Consider the following 18,009-nt stretch of genomic DNA (forward strand, 5'->3'; position numbering starts at 1 on the left):
GGTTTGGCCTCTCCTACGCTCTTAGCAAAACTTGTCATCTTTGGGGCTCGCAAACTTTTAGTTTGAGGGCTTATGGTGGACTCAGACTCAAAACCAGAATGGTTTCTGGGGATGTACAAATAATCCTGACGCTAAATTTCCTTGTAGCAGAGCTTTGCATAGCCGAACTTTTCCTGCTTCAGAGAGTAGCAACAGTCTCTCTGCACTCTATTCTGCAGAAATAGAGGGTATAACCTGTCCTGAGGACAACTTTTATCCAGGTTTTTGCTCCAGGAGTGGGGGATGCAGCCTCAAGATCTCTGTGCCTGCCCAGGTATGCCCACTGTGCTGGCACATCCTTCACCAGACTCAGCGAGGCAGCCAGATGGACAGGAGGTGGGCAGGAGGAGGAACATGTCCTGTGTATGGAGATGACTTTTTCCGAGCAGCATCAGCAACAAGCAACACAACCCAGCAAGCTGGGATGCTGCTGCAGCCAGAGTTAGGAAGTAGAAAGTGAGGGTATCCATGTCAGGCGTGGGGTGTCATCTAAGCAAGCTGCTCACCTTCCACCAATAGAGCACACGGCTTTGTTCAGAGAGGGGCATTGTGCCAACAGCATGACTGTGGAGGTGGATGATCTAATGGCTGAAACATTGCGAATAGGAGTCAGGAGATGAGGGCTCTCTTCCAGCTGTATCCGTGGCTTGCTGTGTAACCTTTGGCAAGGCATTTCACCCCTCTGTTTCCCTTCCCACTCATCATATGTCTTGTCTATTTAGCTGTTAAACACGTCGGGGAGAGGAGCTGGCTCATAGCAGGACTGGCCTCAGCCATGATTTGATGTGGGGGTGCAGTGGAACAACCACTCTCCCATCATATGAATGACAACATGTCCTGCACCAGGTGCTGTGAAGCATCCCCTTAAGCTGCCTAGTAAATCTGCACTGAATATGCAAGTTCACTGTGTCACCTTGCGGAGCCTTGATCTTGCAAAGAGCCTGGAGGTCCTCCTGTAATCGAAATAGCAACAGACCTTGTTCCCCCTCTACCAGACACACACCTCCCAAACACACAGGCAGGAAAGCAGGTTGAGGTGATTTTTCTCCTTCAGAGTTTGGCAGGATTTCATAGTCGTGTGTGTGTCTGTGTGTCCGAATGTGCTCCTCACTGGAGCCTGGGTAATTATTTTGTTTTATTTCTCTTTTTGGCAACACTTTGAAGTAAGAGCTGGGCCTTCATAGATTGCTCGGGTTGCACGGAGTATGGATTACAGATCAACAGACAGGCATGAAAGCAGAAGACACGTTTCTCTGGCATGGCATTAAAGGGACAGGAAAGGGGTAATTGTAGCCTAAGGTGCAGTCACCTTCTGCGCCCAGCTTCACTTGCCTCTGCGACACTGCAGAGAACTTCATGAGGGAAGTGATGGAAAAGCTGGGGTAAGGATGTCTCAGGTTAGGACCTGGTTATTTCAAAGGTGATATATGCTCAGGAGGTTAAAGACACCACTTAGGTACATGAATAAAACACTGCCAAATACCCTAAGCTGTAACACAGGCAGAGGGAAGTCTTTTAAAACTTGATTTTTCATGTCTGTTTTCACCCTGAGAGACAGTTGTCGAAGGATCAAAGCAATTCCCATTTTAAATTCTCTCTTTCTCTCCCTCCTCCCTCTCCCCTCCATTTCTCTCTCTCTTTCCTTCCTCCTCTTCCTTCTCTTTTTCAACAGGACTCCACAGAATGGAGCAAGAATGAGAGGAAAAAGGCAGACAGAAAAGCATGAACTGGAGGCTTGTTGAGTTCCTCTACCTCCTGTTTATATGGGACCATATACTAGTACAGCCCTCCCACCAGGACCCAGCTGCTACCAACCAACATGTCTCCAAGGAGTTTGATTGGCTTATTTCAGACAGGGGGCCTTTCCACCACTCACGGAGCTACTTATCCTTTGTGGAAAGACATCGTCAAGGATTTACAACCAGATATAAAATATACAGGTACGTTGGTTTCCTACAGCACCTGGAGCTTGGATAACTTGTTAGGTGGTGGGAACTCAGTCATTTCCATGGGCTCAAGGCTTGTAGTCAGTTTGAGACACATCATTGTCCCTGTTTCATCTGGAAGCGCTTCTTTTGTTCTTCATGGTCCTCAGCTGGCAATGAAAATTGCTTCAAAGACTCAGCATTAGCTCTGATAGGGAGATGAAGGTAATACCGTGACAAAAGGGACCAAGGGTGTGGGTGTACTTCATTTGTGATGATGGATAAGTTCATAGCCAGGTTCACAAGCATGTTTGTCAGACCAATGTACCAATGGGCAGACCCCAAGCCTCTGTAGTCATAGATGTGAACTGCCAATAGCTTAAGGTTCACATGAGTGAGAACAGACATAAAGATATCAAGACACACATCAGTATGGCAGTTCTCACACTGCTGAGAGTGATGAGCTTTAGCTATGTACTGCCTACCACAGACCTTTGCAGATTATCTCCATGTAGGAGCTGGACTTGCCCCAGAACTGTGATCTTGGTTTAAGAGACTTACAACTAAAAAACTCCAGAGGATAGGCAGAATCTGGATTTTCCTTTGCCTTCTAGGTTTTGAAGCTTTTGTTGTTGCTTGTTTCCAGCTCTTCTTGCCCACTGTGATATCCAGAAACATGCTTTTCATTTCTCATTTTAACATGAAAAGCTGGGGCGCCCATATGAGCCTCCTATTAACACAGCAAGTGCTTTGGAGTGAAGGGGAATAAGCCAGCAAATGTCATGAGATTTGTGTTAAAACCTAAAGAGACTGCAAAACCCTCATAGACATGTGCACATTTACATAATTATATAGCCCTGGTGTGTTTCAGAAAGACACTTGCAAACACAACTGTTGCAAACTAGTAGATAAGAAAGCACTAGTGAATAGCCTACTGGCAGCATGCACGCAGACACACATTGGATGATGACTGGGGGGAGCAGGGAAACCACATGTGTTTAGGCTGTGTTCCCCATGGGCAGAGAGCCAAAAGCACTTGTAGAATAAGAGTGATGTGCAAGACATCATCTATGTGTGGGGAAGAAAAATGAGATGTGCCTGTCCCATGGCCTCCAGGGAGTGCAGCATCCCCTCCCCTCGCACCAACCTGCAGAGCAAAGGCAGGTAAACATGGGTTGAAGATACTGTTCTGGCTTGTCCTCTTCATTCAAAACAGCTCAGGGGGGAAGACAGCCCCAGACCTAGATACCATGCTGCCATGCATCCACTAAGGGCATCTCACTGTCTTTGCTTGCCCAGAGGAACAGAGAAAACATGCCTTTTTCAGACAGACTTTCTTCCTATGTGTGGATATCCCCAGCTCTCCTCCTGCCCTGCCTAACACCAAACACTGTGATAGAGACTGCAAATCTCTGCCCCACACAATGCCCCTGGTAGAGGCTCTGCCCGTTGCTAAAGAGCTATTCAGCCCTGAATACCACCTCACTGGTCCACAGGGGCTGTAGTGGGAGAGAAATGCATGCAATGTATGTGTTCAGACACATCTATGAACTGTCACTGTAGGTCAGGCCAGAGATCCACCAAGCCTGGGATTCTGTCTCCAAGAATCACGGAAAAATGGGTCTGGAAGGGCCTTGAGAGGTCATTTAATCCGCGCCTCTTCCCCAAGGCAGACTCAGACATACCTGTGTCACATCTGACAGAGGCTTGTGGGCAACCTCAAAGGTTTCCCATGATGGAGAATTCACACCCAGAGCAGGGAGCCTGCACCACGGCTTTGCTGTCCCCACTTTTATAAAGGAACTAAAATGTTGTTTGTACGTGAAGCCTGTGATTTCTAGTTGTATCTGCTGTGTGGTGAGGAGCAAATTCCCCTTTAGTTTGTAGGAGGCTGGTAAGAATTTGAAGGCTTATCTTAGTTAAGGGTGACCTGAATATACAGGAAGCAGAAAGGGATCTCTTTCTCCATTTCTGTTGGATATTGCTAAAGCAGTTGTAGCATGAGGAGGAGACAATGTCCTCCTTCTTCCAACATGGAAGAAAATGGGCAGCAGCATTCTACATGCATAGGAGACACAGATGGTCACAGTGCTGGTACTTGCAAAAGAAACTGGAGATGAGACAAAGTCCAGTGGAAGGAGTTAGGAAAAGAGTTTAGAGACACAGGGGAAGACTGCAAGGGCACTTTGGGCATCTCATGGCCAAATATCATGCACTAAGCTGAGGGAGGGAGCTGGGGGCTTGGAGAAATCCAGCCACGAGTGTCATGGTTTGAGCTGCTGGGAGCTGAGTGCTTTGGAAACACTCTCTGGGGTCTATCTTCTGCTCCCACTGCAGTCAGCTGAGGAGGAGGGGAGAGCCTCATGTGCTTCAGCAGATGGAGCCAGAAAGTAGGTGGCTGCCCAGATGATGGAGGGTTGGTTGTTTCTAATACCCTACCCTGTTGGCAGAACTGGTCACTTCAAACCTGGTCCCATGCAGTTTTTGAGGGAGCGTTAAAATCAGTCTGGTTATGGTGAATTTAGTGGAGCCACAGCCAATTCCAGCAGTTGAGAGCTGGATTCAGAACATGCACCCCCTCCTCCAGAACATATCATTTTACTGAAACCCACAGGGGTAAAATCTCATTTTGTGGGATCCTTAAATTGACTTGGAGAAGCTGTAAAGCTGTGGGGATTTTGTCAACTCTTTAATTCCAACACAGAAGCTTCTTTCCTACCAAATGATGTCTCTCAATTGCTCTTTGCACTAGACTAGCCCAAGGGAGGCACATATCCTACATTAAGGATATTGCTCCTTTCCTTAGAAAAGCAGCAGATACGACACATGGGAGTTTTCTGTGTACTCTTCTCTTTCAATGTTCCTTTCCTCCCATACTTTTTTGGGGGTGGCTGGTTTGTTCTTTGTCCTTTGGTCAGACAGTTCCTTGAGGCACTTGTGATTTAGTTGAATGAGGTTTAACCTGACCACTGCTTTTCTAAGCAGCAGACCTCAAACCAGCCAGAGCAATCAAGGATTTGGAGTGGAAGTGAAATCAGGCAAGAGGACCTCACCCATTCCTAATTGAAACACTGTCATCTGTTTAGTGGTGATTTCCCCAGTGTCTTGCTGTGCCGGAGCATGGACACAACGCATTAGGGCCATGTCATTTACACTGAAAACCCATACAGATAAAGCCACTGTCAGTGCTACACAGAGCAGAAGGCAAACCACAGTATTTGTTCATTTTTACAGGTGATGTTAGAAAGGGAGCGACACCAAACTAAACATGAAACCCTCAGAACTAAAGTCCAGAAGTCTGCCAACAGCAAGCAAAGAGCCTATTTTAGTTAGCCAGGCAATTTTACATGCTGCATAAGCAGAACTGCTCTGGCACAGCAGAGCTGCCAATATCTTTTCATAGGATGCCTGAATCCAGATCTATCCAAAGGCTTATTCCCTTCTTCTGTGTATTTCATTTTAGTATATTTTAGGTTCCTTTCTCACAAAACTTAGACCACTGATTTTTCTGGTATCCTCAGTCAAGGTCTGCACTTTTCATGTGACATTATGAGGCAAGTAAAGGGAGAGATGTTTTATATGTTAAATCATGAACAGTAGGGGCAGATACAATTGCATTAAGGAAGCACATTAATCAGCATCAATTCATACTAATAAGGCTGGTTTAGGGGGGCCTCTGGCAGGAAAATGCTGCTTTGATCATTATCTGTGCACTCTGATGCTAATGCAGATAGGATGGCAGATGCTGAGAGTGGTTTGTGGGGCGTCTGAATATTCATTATCACTATCCTGGCTGTTCCTAGTCATGGGAGCCTTGGGTAGTAGGTACTGCGTGAAGGCTGGAAAACAGATGAAGCTCAGCTTGGCTTTGGGACTAGGGCACTGCTCAGCCCAGAAAACATTCCTGTTGCCACAAGACAGTAGTTAACAGCTTCAGTCCACTTCTTTGAAGTATACTGTCACGTTGTCGTTTCTTCTTTTCCCAGAAACTGATTATTTAGCTATAAGGCAAAGCAAAAGCAACAATAAACTGAGCACTTGAATACACTCTGCAGCTAGACAGGCAGAAGCACTGACACAGAGGCATTTTGCTAATGATGCTGCTCAGTTTAAGTAAGTTCTAGAAAAACAAATCTTTCATAGGAAAGAATGAGTCTTTGTTGTTCAATGTCAGAGGTAAGGCACAGGAGGCAGAGAGGGAAGAGGTGAGACGGTCTCATCCAGCTGAGCAGACAGGCTTATGGTTACACTGTCAGGGTCTATATTGTATCTGTATAGATTATGTGTATCTATAATCTATGTTATTGCCCCAGGCTGAGGTGTGGCTGTGGGTAAACTCACTTCTCTATGCCTTGGTTCCCTCCCCACTCCCTGAGAATGAGAGATGACAGCACTTGTCTGCTCTGCATTGCTGGGCAGACTTAATTAAATGTTGCAAGACGTTTGGACATAAGGGACGACAGCAATATAAAATGGATGTTTGCACAGGGCTGGAAGGGGAATGAGCAAGAAAAAAGGTGGATTTTCTATGTGTGGGAGTTTAATTCCATTTTCTGCAATGCAAGTAGGAACCAGGAAATCTGGCTCTCCGTGTAGGTTAGCAGGGAGACCCTGGAGTATAAAGAGGAGATCTGCTCACCTTGCACTTCTCCTGCAGCAGGATCATTTAGAGGCTGCCTAATTCCATGAAACTTGCAAATACACTCTGCCAAATCTGGATAAAATGAATTAACAGATTCCAAACGCAGTAGAGGATGTGACAACAAACCAGTCAGGCCTGTCCCATCCCTCCGCTTGCAGAGTGACAGGACAGAACTGATTGCTTACGTACGCTCGTTACAGTAAGGTCCCTGAATATATAAAATGGAAATACAGCTCCTGAGACAGGAAGGGTTGTGAGTATGTGAGTAACTGGATGCACAAGCTAGCTATAAATAGGTTGGAATGATGCCTAGGAGAGAAAAAAAAGCTGATTTTCCTCCCCTTAAAGGGTTGTTTTATCAGGAGGATGGTGCAGGTCTAAGGCAGGTCAGTGGAGAGGTGAGGGGTGCCTCTATGCGTAGTGGTTTTCAAGGCTTGGATGGACAAAGCCACAGTTCTGTCCACTCAAGGGCTGGTGATAGTCCTGCTTCAAGTAGAAGCTGGATTAAAGACCCTTAGGGTCTCATCTAACCAACACTTGGGTGATTTCCCTGTTTCTCCAATTCAAAGTGGACACTAAACTGTGTGCTCATAAAAGGATTGGTACTGCTGAGCGCATTCAGCCACACTGGAGGGTTTTATTTAGTCCTAGAAAACTCACAAATCGTGGTCTCTTAAAGTGTCATTCCCCTAGCAAAGAGGAAGAGAATGATCATAAAGTGAGGATCTTTGCTGTGCACGTAACACAGCCTACAAATGACTTAGAAATACATGTGCTGTTCTGCTGCTTCAGTTTTCCCTGAGAGGAAAAATAAATAATATTAAAAAAGAGGACAATCTGGTCTCACAAAACTTTCTAAGTTTTATGGCACCACAAGTTAAAAACAATGAGCCAGATTCTCTGTGACATAAAGGAAAGTTCACCAATTTACTGCCTGGAGAATCTGGGATAGCATATCCAGCATTGCCCAGGGGCTTACACAGCTCCAGGGGTTAGAAGGCTGCTTGCCCTCGCTGGCTGGGGGAATGATGAGCTGTTATTATTTGCAAGCAAAAGCCAAACCTGGCTCCTACATCCAGGCACAGGACTTGGACAATGTGGTGAGCGAACGTGAGGCTTCTATGGCTGGTTTTAGCAGCTTCTATTACAGATGTTTTGCCTTTCCTGATCAGAACTTCCAGGCAGGTTGCATGTAAACCTCTGATTTTCACAGCTGAGGAACTGATCTGGCAGAAAACTATGTTGGGGCTCTCCAGTCTGGAGAAGAGAAGCTGTGTAGAGACCTCTGAGAAGCTTCCAGTATCTGAATGGAGGTACAAGAATGTTGGAGAGAGACTGAAGATCAGGGACTGTAGTGATAGGACAAGGGGTGATGGGTTCAAATTGAAACAAGGGAAGTTCAGGCTGGATATAAGGAAGAAGTTCTTTACTGTGAGGGTGGTGAGGCATTGAAACAGATTGCCAAAAGAAGTGGCAAATACTCTATCCCTGGCAATGTTCAGGTCAGGTTGTATGGAGTCTCAGATGACATGGTTTAGTGTGAGGTGTCCCTGCCCATGGCAGGAAGCTGGAACTAGATGAGCTTAAGGTCCTTTCCAACCCTGATCATTCTATGATTCTATGACTGTGTGGATGGAAGTAGGAAGGGGACTGGTGAGACTGCTGTTTTCAGCAGCAATGTGGATTAAAGTAGTATTAAAGTGGTTGTGAAAATACACGCTAAGTTTTGGCAGGGACAAGATCTAGCAGAGCTGCTTCCACTCTTTTTTCAGCACATCACTCCACTCCTCATTGACTCTTTCTGCTGTCTCTCTATTGCATTGAATTTAATCTACTGGTCACTAGAGCTGTACAAATAATTGATTTTGTGGTTCACTGGTTGTATGGAACGAAAAATAACATTAAAAATGGGTTGATTTGAAATGGATATTTGTAAAATGGAAAAATCAAAACATTTCATTTTAGCCTCAGTGAGAAGTTTAAGCTTTGCTCCTTGTTTTCATTTTATTAATCCAGTGAAAAACCTTTTCTTTTATTGCGATTTTTAAGACATAATATCTCATCTCAAAACACAAAGTCAAGCAATGCCAGTTAAAACATGTCAGACAGGAGACATTTTGATTTTGAGTGTATTTTGTTTAGCTCTTTGCTCTTCAACTTGCTCAATCAGTTTATGTTGAAATCTGCAAGTACTCTTTCTGTCCTTGAAATAGGGAAGGAGAAAATAAAATAGGCTGAATGTCCATATTGATCACTCTGAAACTCTTTGACTTCCCTTGGGTTTGGCTTTTAGCATCTTAGAATAAAGAAGAAGTAATACTTTCCCCAACACTGCTGGGCAAGAGAGGCAGAGCCGTGGTGAGCGGTAGGATTAAGCTTTGATGTGCTTGTTCAAACTGAAGCTGGATGCTGAGATCTGGGTGCCACTGGCTGAGACAAACCGTGCTCTACATGTGCAGTCATAGCTCCTCTCTCACACACATACCCTGGCAAGTTTTCAGTCCTGTTCCAGTTATTTGGATGCCTGAAGCAACCAAAAAAGCACCGTGAAGGTTCTTCTCAAACAGCATTAAGGTGATGCTTTGCACTGGTACAAATTGATAGGCACTGTTAGGCTGTTTAATCTTTGCTTTGGCTTTTTTAGTCACGCTGGAGTTCTGCTGACAAGGTTTTCCTATTAGGTTTTTATGCTATCTGTTAAAGGGGACATCAGCTTTTATGTTTCACAGTCAGAGCAAGGCTTTTTTAGGGGAGGCAAAGCAGGAATTGAAGGACAGAGGGAGCTGAGATGAAAGGAGGCTCTTGCCTCTGTGTGGAATGAACAATGGAAAGCCGTACAGCATTGCATGGCAAGAAACAGGAAATCTCCATAGTTTACATTATGCATGTGAACGGGTGATGTACATTGGTTTGTAATCAGTAGAAGCCTTGTAAATAAATGTGTGTAAACCCAAAATTTAAATCTATTTCCATAGTGCATGTAAACAATGAAGGCTTCCAGTGTTCTCCTCAATGGAAATGTTAATCTCAAAAATGACATTACTACAAGTTTATGCAACTTTACAAGAGAGCCACAATTTACATTCCTGTCTCACCAGCTCTAACATGGCAGTTTGGCAAACACAGGCCCTTCAGTAATGGGTGTAAACCAGCCAATTCCATCACATTGCCTCTGCTTTAGCCACCACCTTCATTATTCTTGCACTTCAGGGACCAGTGTTATTACATTCCCTGCATAATGCATCTCCCTGCATAGGGGAAGCTTATAATGTATTTGCATAAGCAGAATAATGGCAGGAGTAGGGGATGACGGGGAATGGCTGAGCTATACAGTGCTTTGTCCTGGGGCTGTTGGGCTGAGCAGACAAGGAGCTTGACTTCATTGGGGCTGGAGGAGCAGCTGCTCTGACTGCATTTGGATGCAGATGGTGAGGGCTTGCAAACAGCACTGGCAGCTGCAGGACTTGACAGAAGCACACACCTCTCCTCCTCTTTGATATCCTTGAGAACAGAGGGCAAAGGAAAGGATAAATGGCACCAGCCTTTGGTATGCTCAGAGCTGCGAAGATATGAGAACAGGACATCTGGCCAAGCTTTGGGGAAGGGCAGGCCCTCATCCCAACGAGGCAGTGCAAGTAGAGAATAGCGCAGAAGCTGTAGGGAATGGTGCCGAAGCAATGCAGTTGATAAGCCTGTGGTTAGGGCTGGCTGGTTCCCCTGGAAAAAAGCATGCGCATGAGCTGTATGTCTAGAAAGGCATCTCACTGACTGGTTGCCCTGCCTGCTGACCCGGGTAAGCTCTTAGCTGGGCTGGCTGAGGGTTAGTGCAGTTCTTTAGTGCAGTTCTGCAGTTGCGTGCTCCAGCACAAAAATCCCCTTTCTGAATCCAGGATGAAATGGCTTTAAATTGAAAGAGGGTAGATCTAGATTAGACATCAGGAAGAAGCTCTTCCCTGTGAGGGTGCTGAGGCGCTGGCACAGGGTGCCCAGAGAAGCTGTGGCTGCCCCATCCCTGGCAGTGTTCAAGGCCAGGTTGGACACAGGGGCTTGGAGCAAGCTGCTCTAGTGGAAGGTGTCCCTGCCCATGGCAGGGGTTGGAGCTGGATGAGCTTTAAGGTTCCTTCCAACCCAAACCATTCCATGATTCCACGATTCTATGAAATATTTTAACCATGCTCCCAGAAGAGGCACAGGCAAATATTTTCAGTCACTGAACCTTTCCAAAGAGATCTGCATCCCGCTGGGCTGTGAAGAAGCTGTCCACACAGTCCCCTCTGGGACTTGCTTGGTGGGGAATCTTTTCCCCTCTGCATAGCACAGGGAGGGCTCTGCTCACATACCTCCCCAGGCTGCTCCCCAGCATGCTGCAGCAGCAATGACTCTGCACGTTCAGCTCTGATTTCTTCAGACCAGCAGACTGTGGTCCAGTGGCTTGGGAGCATATTTTAAAGGCTAACAAGCCGAGGAGAAGCCTTCACTGTTTTTTTTTTAGCACATTATTAATTCTGCTTTCAAATCAGGCAGATGCTTATTTCAGCAGAGAAGCTGTTGCACACACACAAAAAAGTCATCCTATTAGATGCATGGGATAATTTTGTTCTGGCACCAGTAGCACTGGGAGATGGCATGACCCCCCCTATTACAGGGGGTTTTCTATTTCTGGATCCATCTGATGTTTCCCTTGGGTTCCAGAAAGTAGTTTTTTCCCCTTTCTTTTTTGCTGATTGCCACCCACCAGCCTCTGTAAATGGAACAAGATGCATCCCACCGGGGCAGTCAGAGCCATCCGGGCTGGTTTCCTGTGTTAAACTACTAAACTGCAGGTACAGAAGCCAAGGACACCTCTGAAAAGAAACCCAGGAATCAGCTTTGTCTGCAGCAAGCAGGGAGAAGGGTTTGGGTCAGCTCTTTGTGCCAGAATCTCCTCTCCAGGTGGTGTGAAATCAAATATGCCTGCGTGGAGCCAGCAGTTCCTCTGTGTGCTGCAGCGCACGTGTGCCTGGTGAAGGAGCTGACGCAGTACGTGGGCAGCTTGGTCCATTCTCAGCATCCCCTGTAGAGAGCCCTGGGCAGTTGGTACCTTCTGTGCTTCTGGAGAACAGGATGCAGGCGCTACTTGGGCTGCCAGGTCTGAGCACTAGGGATGCTGTCACTGGTGACCAAGCCTGGCAGCTCTGTGTCTCGGGTGATCAGACCCCGTTTCATACCCTCAGGCTTCCACACAGTGACCACAAAGTATTTACAAGGAAGCTGCAGTGAGGTTTCCTTCACCAAGGAGTCATGTTTGCTGGTTAAATACACCCCATCTGATGAGAAATGCCGGGAGGGAAGGGAAGGGAGGAGATGGAAACGGATGAGAGCTGCAGGTCACGGCAGTGTTTCCATTCATCTGGGCTGCAGGCAGGTGCTGCCTCCTCCTCCTCCTCCCTCCCTGCCAGACTCCTCGCAGCTGCCTGGCTCTCAAGCCGCTCTGTTTCAACAGGACAGAGATTCCCCCATCCCCATACTCTGTGGCATGGGAAAGCCTCCAACCTGCTCCAGCGCCTGCCCTGAAAGGCGAAGCAAGCCTTGAGGTGTGACACCGGCAGCTGTGAGCAGGGCCAGGCTGGGGTGTAGCAGAGGGACGGGGTTCTCTAACGTATCTGCTATGCTTCTAAATCAAAGTCCCGCTGACAGCACAGAGCACTAAATGCCTGCCTGGGGCTCTGCTCCTACAGTCATGTGACGGCATCAGAATTTAAGCTTTAATTAAGAAACGAGTGCAGGGAGGGAGGAAAGAGTCTCTAGCTCTGATGGCTGCAAAAGAAAGCTTGGAAACATGACCCGAGTGCAACCAACATCTGCTTTAATGTGCAGACGGCTCCCAGCAGAGGGGTAAGGAGCCGGGAGAGAGAAGCCATTACATCCAATTCCCAATCAGGTCAGGCCTGCCTGTGCTTCTGCTTGCAATGAAAGAGCTTGCTTGGAGAAGGGAGAGTTTCCATTAAAGCTGTGCTGTGGCAGAATTACACCAGTTACACCAATTACACCATTACACTCTGGCTGTACATGGCTCTCATGCTGCCTTGTAGGGCTAATTTTCACACACAGCCTCTGCTTGTGGACAGCCATCATCTAGAGGTAGCAAGAGCCAGCTCCTGACTCTGTGCTCCTGCAGGCTGATCTGTAACAATGGTGTGCAGCACTTTTTAAGCAGTGACATGAAATTGCCTGCTCTGGGATTATGGCAGGAGGTGTTTTGCCTCCTTAGTCCAAACTGAAGGGACTGTTAAGACCATGCAGCATTCTACCCTTCAACACTTGCTGGCCTGAAACCCAATGCTGGGCTTTCATGTGCCCTCCTTTTCAGTAGGGGAAGGGAGCAATTGGAACAACTAGACTCCAGTCTGGGTACTCTCCATCTCTCAGAGATACATCTTTGGCATGATTCATTGGATAACTATGCTCTCAGCTAGCATACCAGGGTCTGAGGCTCAAATATGCCTGATACTGCAGCAACCTCTCATTCCCATGAATGAGTACCATGAATAGCCTGTGAAAGAGCTGTTCTCCCTATAAATTATACCTGGGATCTATCTCTGGTACTCTGACTGACTTAGTGTTAGATCTTGCAAGCATCTGGATGCTGACACCCCTTACTGGTGTGGCTGCTGATGTAGTTTCTGCCATAGAAGTGCCCTTCAGCAAGGTGCAGACTAAGGTTTCATGGACTGGCAGTGACTAACAGGTCTACTGGAGCACAGACCGGTTTAATTTCAGTAGGGGACCATCACAGTGCACTCAGGGGATTGAGCCTGGATGAAGGCACAGTCAACGATCAGTGAGGCACACTGCCCCCCAACAGCTACCTGGAGATGGAAGAAACAGCACTGTGTTGAGAAGACAAAGGTGTTTTCATTGTCTGTGCATCCCTGCCCAACATCATTTTGCTTTTCCTTCCCTTCAAACTGGTTCTTTCCCTCCCAGCAAAGGAAAACCTGCCTAGTGAGTAGTCTATGTTAAATATTTCAGTGTTAGCTTCCAGCTCTTGAGCCAAAACCTAGAAAGAACATTACTTTTTACTCCTCTCCGAATGTCTGGGGCTTTCTCTGGGGAGCACAGGCACACAGCCCAGGTAAGGCGAAGAAGAGAGCTCGGTGCACAAGGAGAACTGTGTGTTGCATGGATAGGAGCAAGCAGGAGAAAGAGGAATAAGAAAATAAGGTTGTTAGCTTCATCTCTGGTTAAAACTAAATTGTCTCCACCAGACTAACATACTCTCCCTGAATTTTGTCTGCCTCCTCTCCGTTTTCCTCCCTTTGCCCCCTTTTCATGCATAGACTGTGAAAGTCTCCGATCCCCTCCTCATTCCCATAGACTCCAGACTGTTTCTTGGGAGTATTTGATATCTGGGTTATACCAATTCAGCAGGTGAGCGTTGCCGAGTCACAGGATGAACTATATCTCAAGACTATTTAATGTCTCTTCAAAGCCCACACTTTAAAAGGCCTGTGATTATGTAAAGAGTCTCAACTCAATTTTTAAAGTAAGTTTACGGCCTTTATAATTGCAGAGGAAAACTTGATAATGTGACTCCTACATACTCAGAAAGCAGAAGGCAAAAAAAGGAAGAAGAAGGGGGAAAAAAAAACAACCCAACCCCTAAAGTTTATCAGATTTTAAAAGTCTCATGAATTTTAAAACCAATCTCTTAATTCTTTTTTGGAGCCTGACTCATGATTTTCAAACAGTTAGCAATATGGCTGTAGGGATTGTAAGGCTGGTTTGTTATCTTATTAGATAACTTACATAAAATATCCAAACCCAGAGAGACTCTGAGATTGAATATTGCACTTCAGTACACAGCTGGAGAGAATAGTGTCTTTTTCTTCTGTATAGATGCCGAGGATCTCCTCTTAATCCAGGTCTCTAGTCACTACTGCAGCATAAATATTTCCCCAAATTATATTAGTGCTAATCATATGAATGAGAATAGCCATAATATTGATCTTCATAATACTTAGGTTATTAAATTTGAGTTTGAAGGTAGTTTTGTGGGGCAATTCATAATAGTAAATCTCCTCAGCATGCATAAGCAGGGAAAGCAAGCCACAGAGCAATAGCATTGCAAACCCAGAGAGAAATATATTCTAGAGCCTTCCATCCTACCACAAGTCTGCACACTGAGCAGGCATGTGAATAAGTTAGCAATATCAGAACGGAAGTTGTGCTAATAATTTGATAATCTCAGGTGAAGTAATTGATCTGAAAGGGGAGAAAAGCCTCTGGATGTTGAAACAACTTGTTCCAATGTTTCTATGAGGTATATGCATCACCCAGGGGCATTTTATTCCTGGAGTATTTACACACACAAACTCAGGGATGCTGGTGTTTTGAAATGAAGGGGGATTACCTTCTACATACATGTTTATTGAGGCTGTCCTGTTCAATTTAAGAATCATACATACCGAAGAGGTAGGGAGGCAGCAGAGCTCACAGTGCTCATAGATGTTCACAGAGTCTCATTGGTGCCTCTGTGCAGACAAGAGGTTTGAGACTCACACAGATATTAGGGTGGCTGAAGCTTCTTGCATGGCCTATGGTGGATTAGAAGAAACCTGAGCAGACTTTTCTGTGAAATAGCTCCATAATAGGGGACAGAAAAAGCCTCCCCAGCTCATGTAGCATCTAACAAAGGAGGAACTAAGAGTGTGGAACAGGCTGAATGCTGCTACATAATAAGCTTACAGCATATTTGCCAACTATACTTGGACTTAATTTTCTCCTTCAGAACAGTCATAAATAGGTTTATTGTTTTCACTCCTGGGGACTCAGATATTTTAAAGACAGTGCTTTACCTCCCTGCATGAACACATCAGCTCCACTGGTGACCGTCTCCTATACAACTGTAGATGAGCATCTGAAGGTGAGGACTTTATATGCATTGCTGGTGTCTAATAGCTGGAATAGGAATATCTCAGCTCTCTGTCAGAGTCTTGCAAGTGTTTGTAGAACCAGGGTGGGATTTTCACTCATGGTAGTGGGTATTGTGCACCAAGAGGGGAGCAGATCTGGTAAAGTTCTACAAGGATGGAGGAAGGCAAGTGCCAAGCTGGCAAAGTCTTTGCATTTTAGGTGTAATAAAATCAGCTCAGTGAGGTAGAAGAATGTTTGCTCCAACGTAAGGTTTTGTCAAACTCTTTGATATTGTCAGTAATACAGTGTTTCAGGTGATGGATTGGATTCAACACAGTTTTGAAGTCTCAGCCTCTCTGGTCACTACTGACTATGGTGAAAAAGAGAGGTCCAAGAAATGAGCTGTTTTGACAGGAATTTGTCTAATGAAAACACTACTGGCTGTTCCAGAGTCTTCCAGCATGGGAAAAAAAAAACAAACCAGATTCTGCAGCCCTGAAAATTGCTGCAAAATGGAATAAGCACCCAGAAAACTCCAGTGACTACTGAAGAGGGAGCTCGCCCAAATGTGAGCGATTTAAGCTTTGTCTGGATACACAAAACTGAAACCCCTACCAATTACAGATGAGTTATCATCAGGTGCCACAGGGACAGTGCAAAGGGGCTGAGTAGTAAAGGATTAACCAGTGCACACAGAAGTATTGAGCAAGCCACTACTACCTCTTATTGTGCTTGTGCCAGTGAAAATTCCTTCTTTAGAAGAGAATATTCCATTTTTAAGAGCTCTCAATTTTTCATTTAAGAAAGAGACTTGGAGCAGTGTCCAATCTGTAATCAATCAGTCTGCCTTTGCAGAAAAGCTCTGAGGAAGAGCTCCTGCTCTTTGGTCCTTTATCTTCTCTGGGGACTCACAGAAATTATATTTCTCAATGGGATTAAGAGGGAGGTAGAGGGAGAACTGAAGCCAGGGCAATGCTCAACTAAACCTTATGGACTGCAGTGCTGTATGCAGTAACCTGCCGTACTAAAACTATCCCAAATCACACCGCTTCTGTCTCCAGTCAGATCAAGCAGATAAGGTTGGCCCACACTTAAAAAAGATGTTTAAGCATTTTGTGTGGGTACTTAACTGCCTAAATGCCAAATACCTGTAGATTTCAGTGGGCATTATAACATAGAATCATAGAACGCTTTGGGTTGGAAGGGACCTAAGAGATCATCTAGTTCCAAGCTTTTGAACAGGATTTCCCACAGGCCTAAATGAGGCCATCAGTAATATAACCCATGAATGTATTATCCCTGGTAATGAATCACTAGAAATACACAATGATAAAAGGAGGAATAACAGGCACAGCTCATCCAGGGGTCTCCAAGCTCTTTGCAGCCGTTACTTAAGAGTTCCTTGTGATCACTAAGGAAAAGGCTGGGTTTTGTTTGTTTGTTTCAAATGAATACATTAATCATTAGTAAAATATTATGCACTTCATCAAATCTATTAATCACTTGCTATTTGTCGAATAACAGCTCAGTCATATATTATCAGAGCGAAACATTTATAATGTGTGTATATCTAGTCATCAGATGATTTATTCAGGCTTTTGTGGACTGAGTTAGTTATTGACCAGTTTAAAGCACTGCTCCCTTGGGATGCAGGGACATGTTAGGTTGTGCTCTTGGACCATCTTTTTTGTCGTTCAGCATCTGACTCCACAGAGTCCTGTGTCTGGGTTTCCTTTTGACACTTATCTCAATAAACATAGCTAAAACTCTCTTTAGCCAATGCCAGGTCTATCTGAAGTAGGAAAATTCAACTACTAATTCAAGATCGAGCTATGATCTGAGTTCTCCATGTTCTTGTAGGACCAGTGCCTAAACCCAACACCGAGGTCCTCATCCCTTCTGAGATATCTCAACTATTTAAGTGTCTCTCCATGTCCCAGTTGCAGGAAAAGAGGTTTTAGGGATCTCGGTTCACTGCTCTGTGACAGACCACACAGTTTCGGTCTGGGAAAGAACAGAGGAGTCCTTTACCAGGTCCCTCCCAGCTCCCTCTCCCATGCCAGCAAACTGGCCTCCTTCCAGAAGTGCCTCAGCAGAGCGAAACTACGTGACTGTCACTCACTGACTGCCCTTGTCATCCGTGACCAGCATCCCAGGAGGCTGCAGCTTCTTCCATGCCTTTATAGGTGTCAAACACACAGCCTCTCCCCTGGGTTTTATTAGGGAAGCTGATGCCAAATCACCCAGCTTCCTCCTACTCGATAAAAAATGTTTATAACCCAGTAAATTCTAACATATCAGCAGCTTGTTACAGAGGGAAAAGGTCACTGGGAGAGAAAGGAAAGGAAAAAAAAAGAGTGCCCTTCCATCAGAGTCTCTGGCTGGGTGTATATGAAGGAGGCAGAGCCAGGAAAACATCTTTCGATATGATAAAGTCTCATAATAGAAAATGTTGCTGCAATACAGCCCTCGTTTCTTCAGATAAATATTTAATATAGATCACTGAAG

The 18,009-nt window shown here is 45.4% G+C and overlaps 1 protein-coding gene across 1 annotated transcript in view; it reads left to right on the forward strand.

Annotated features, from left to right (window-relative positions):
• BRINP1 (BMP/retinoic acid inducible neural specific 1) overlaps positions 1–18,009 on the forward strand; it is an 86,561-nt gene that overhangs the window by 25,260 nt on the left and 43,292 nt on the right. The window contains exon 2 of the mRNA XM_061476480.1: positions 1,712–1,979. Within this exon, the coding sequence (XP_061332464.1) occupies positions 1,762–1,979 (218 nt within the window). The 5' untranslated portion in view covers positions 1,712–1,761. The remainder of the gene's footprint in view (positions 1–1,711; positions 1,980–18,009) is intronic.

Source organism: Pezoporus flaviventris, unplaced genomic scaffold (assembly GCF_033815535.1).
Source record: "Pezoporus flaviventris isolate CSIRO_AGI_PZ_B2104156 unplaced genomic scaffold, CSIRO_AGI_Pfla_v1 ptg000097l, whole genome shotgun sequence".
NCBI lineage: Eukaryota > Metazoa > Chordata > Aves > Psittaciformes > Psittacidae > Pezoporus > Pezoporus flaviventris.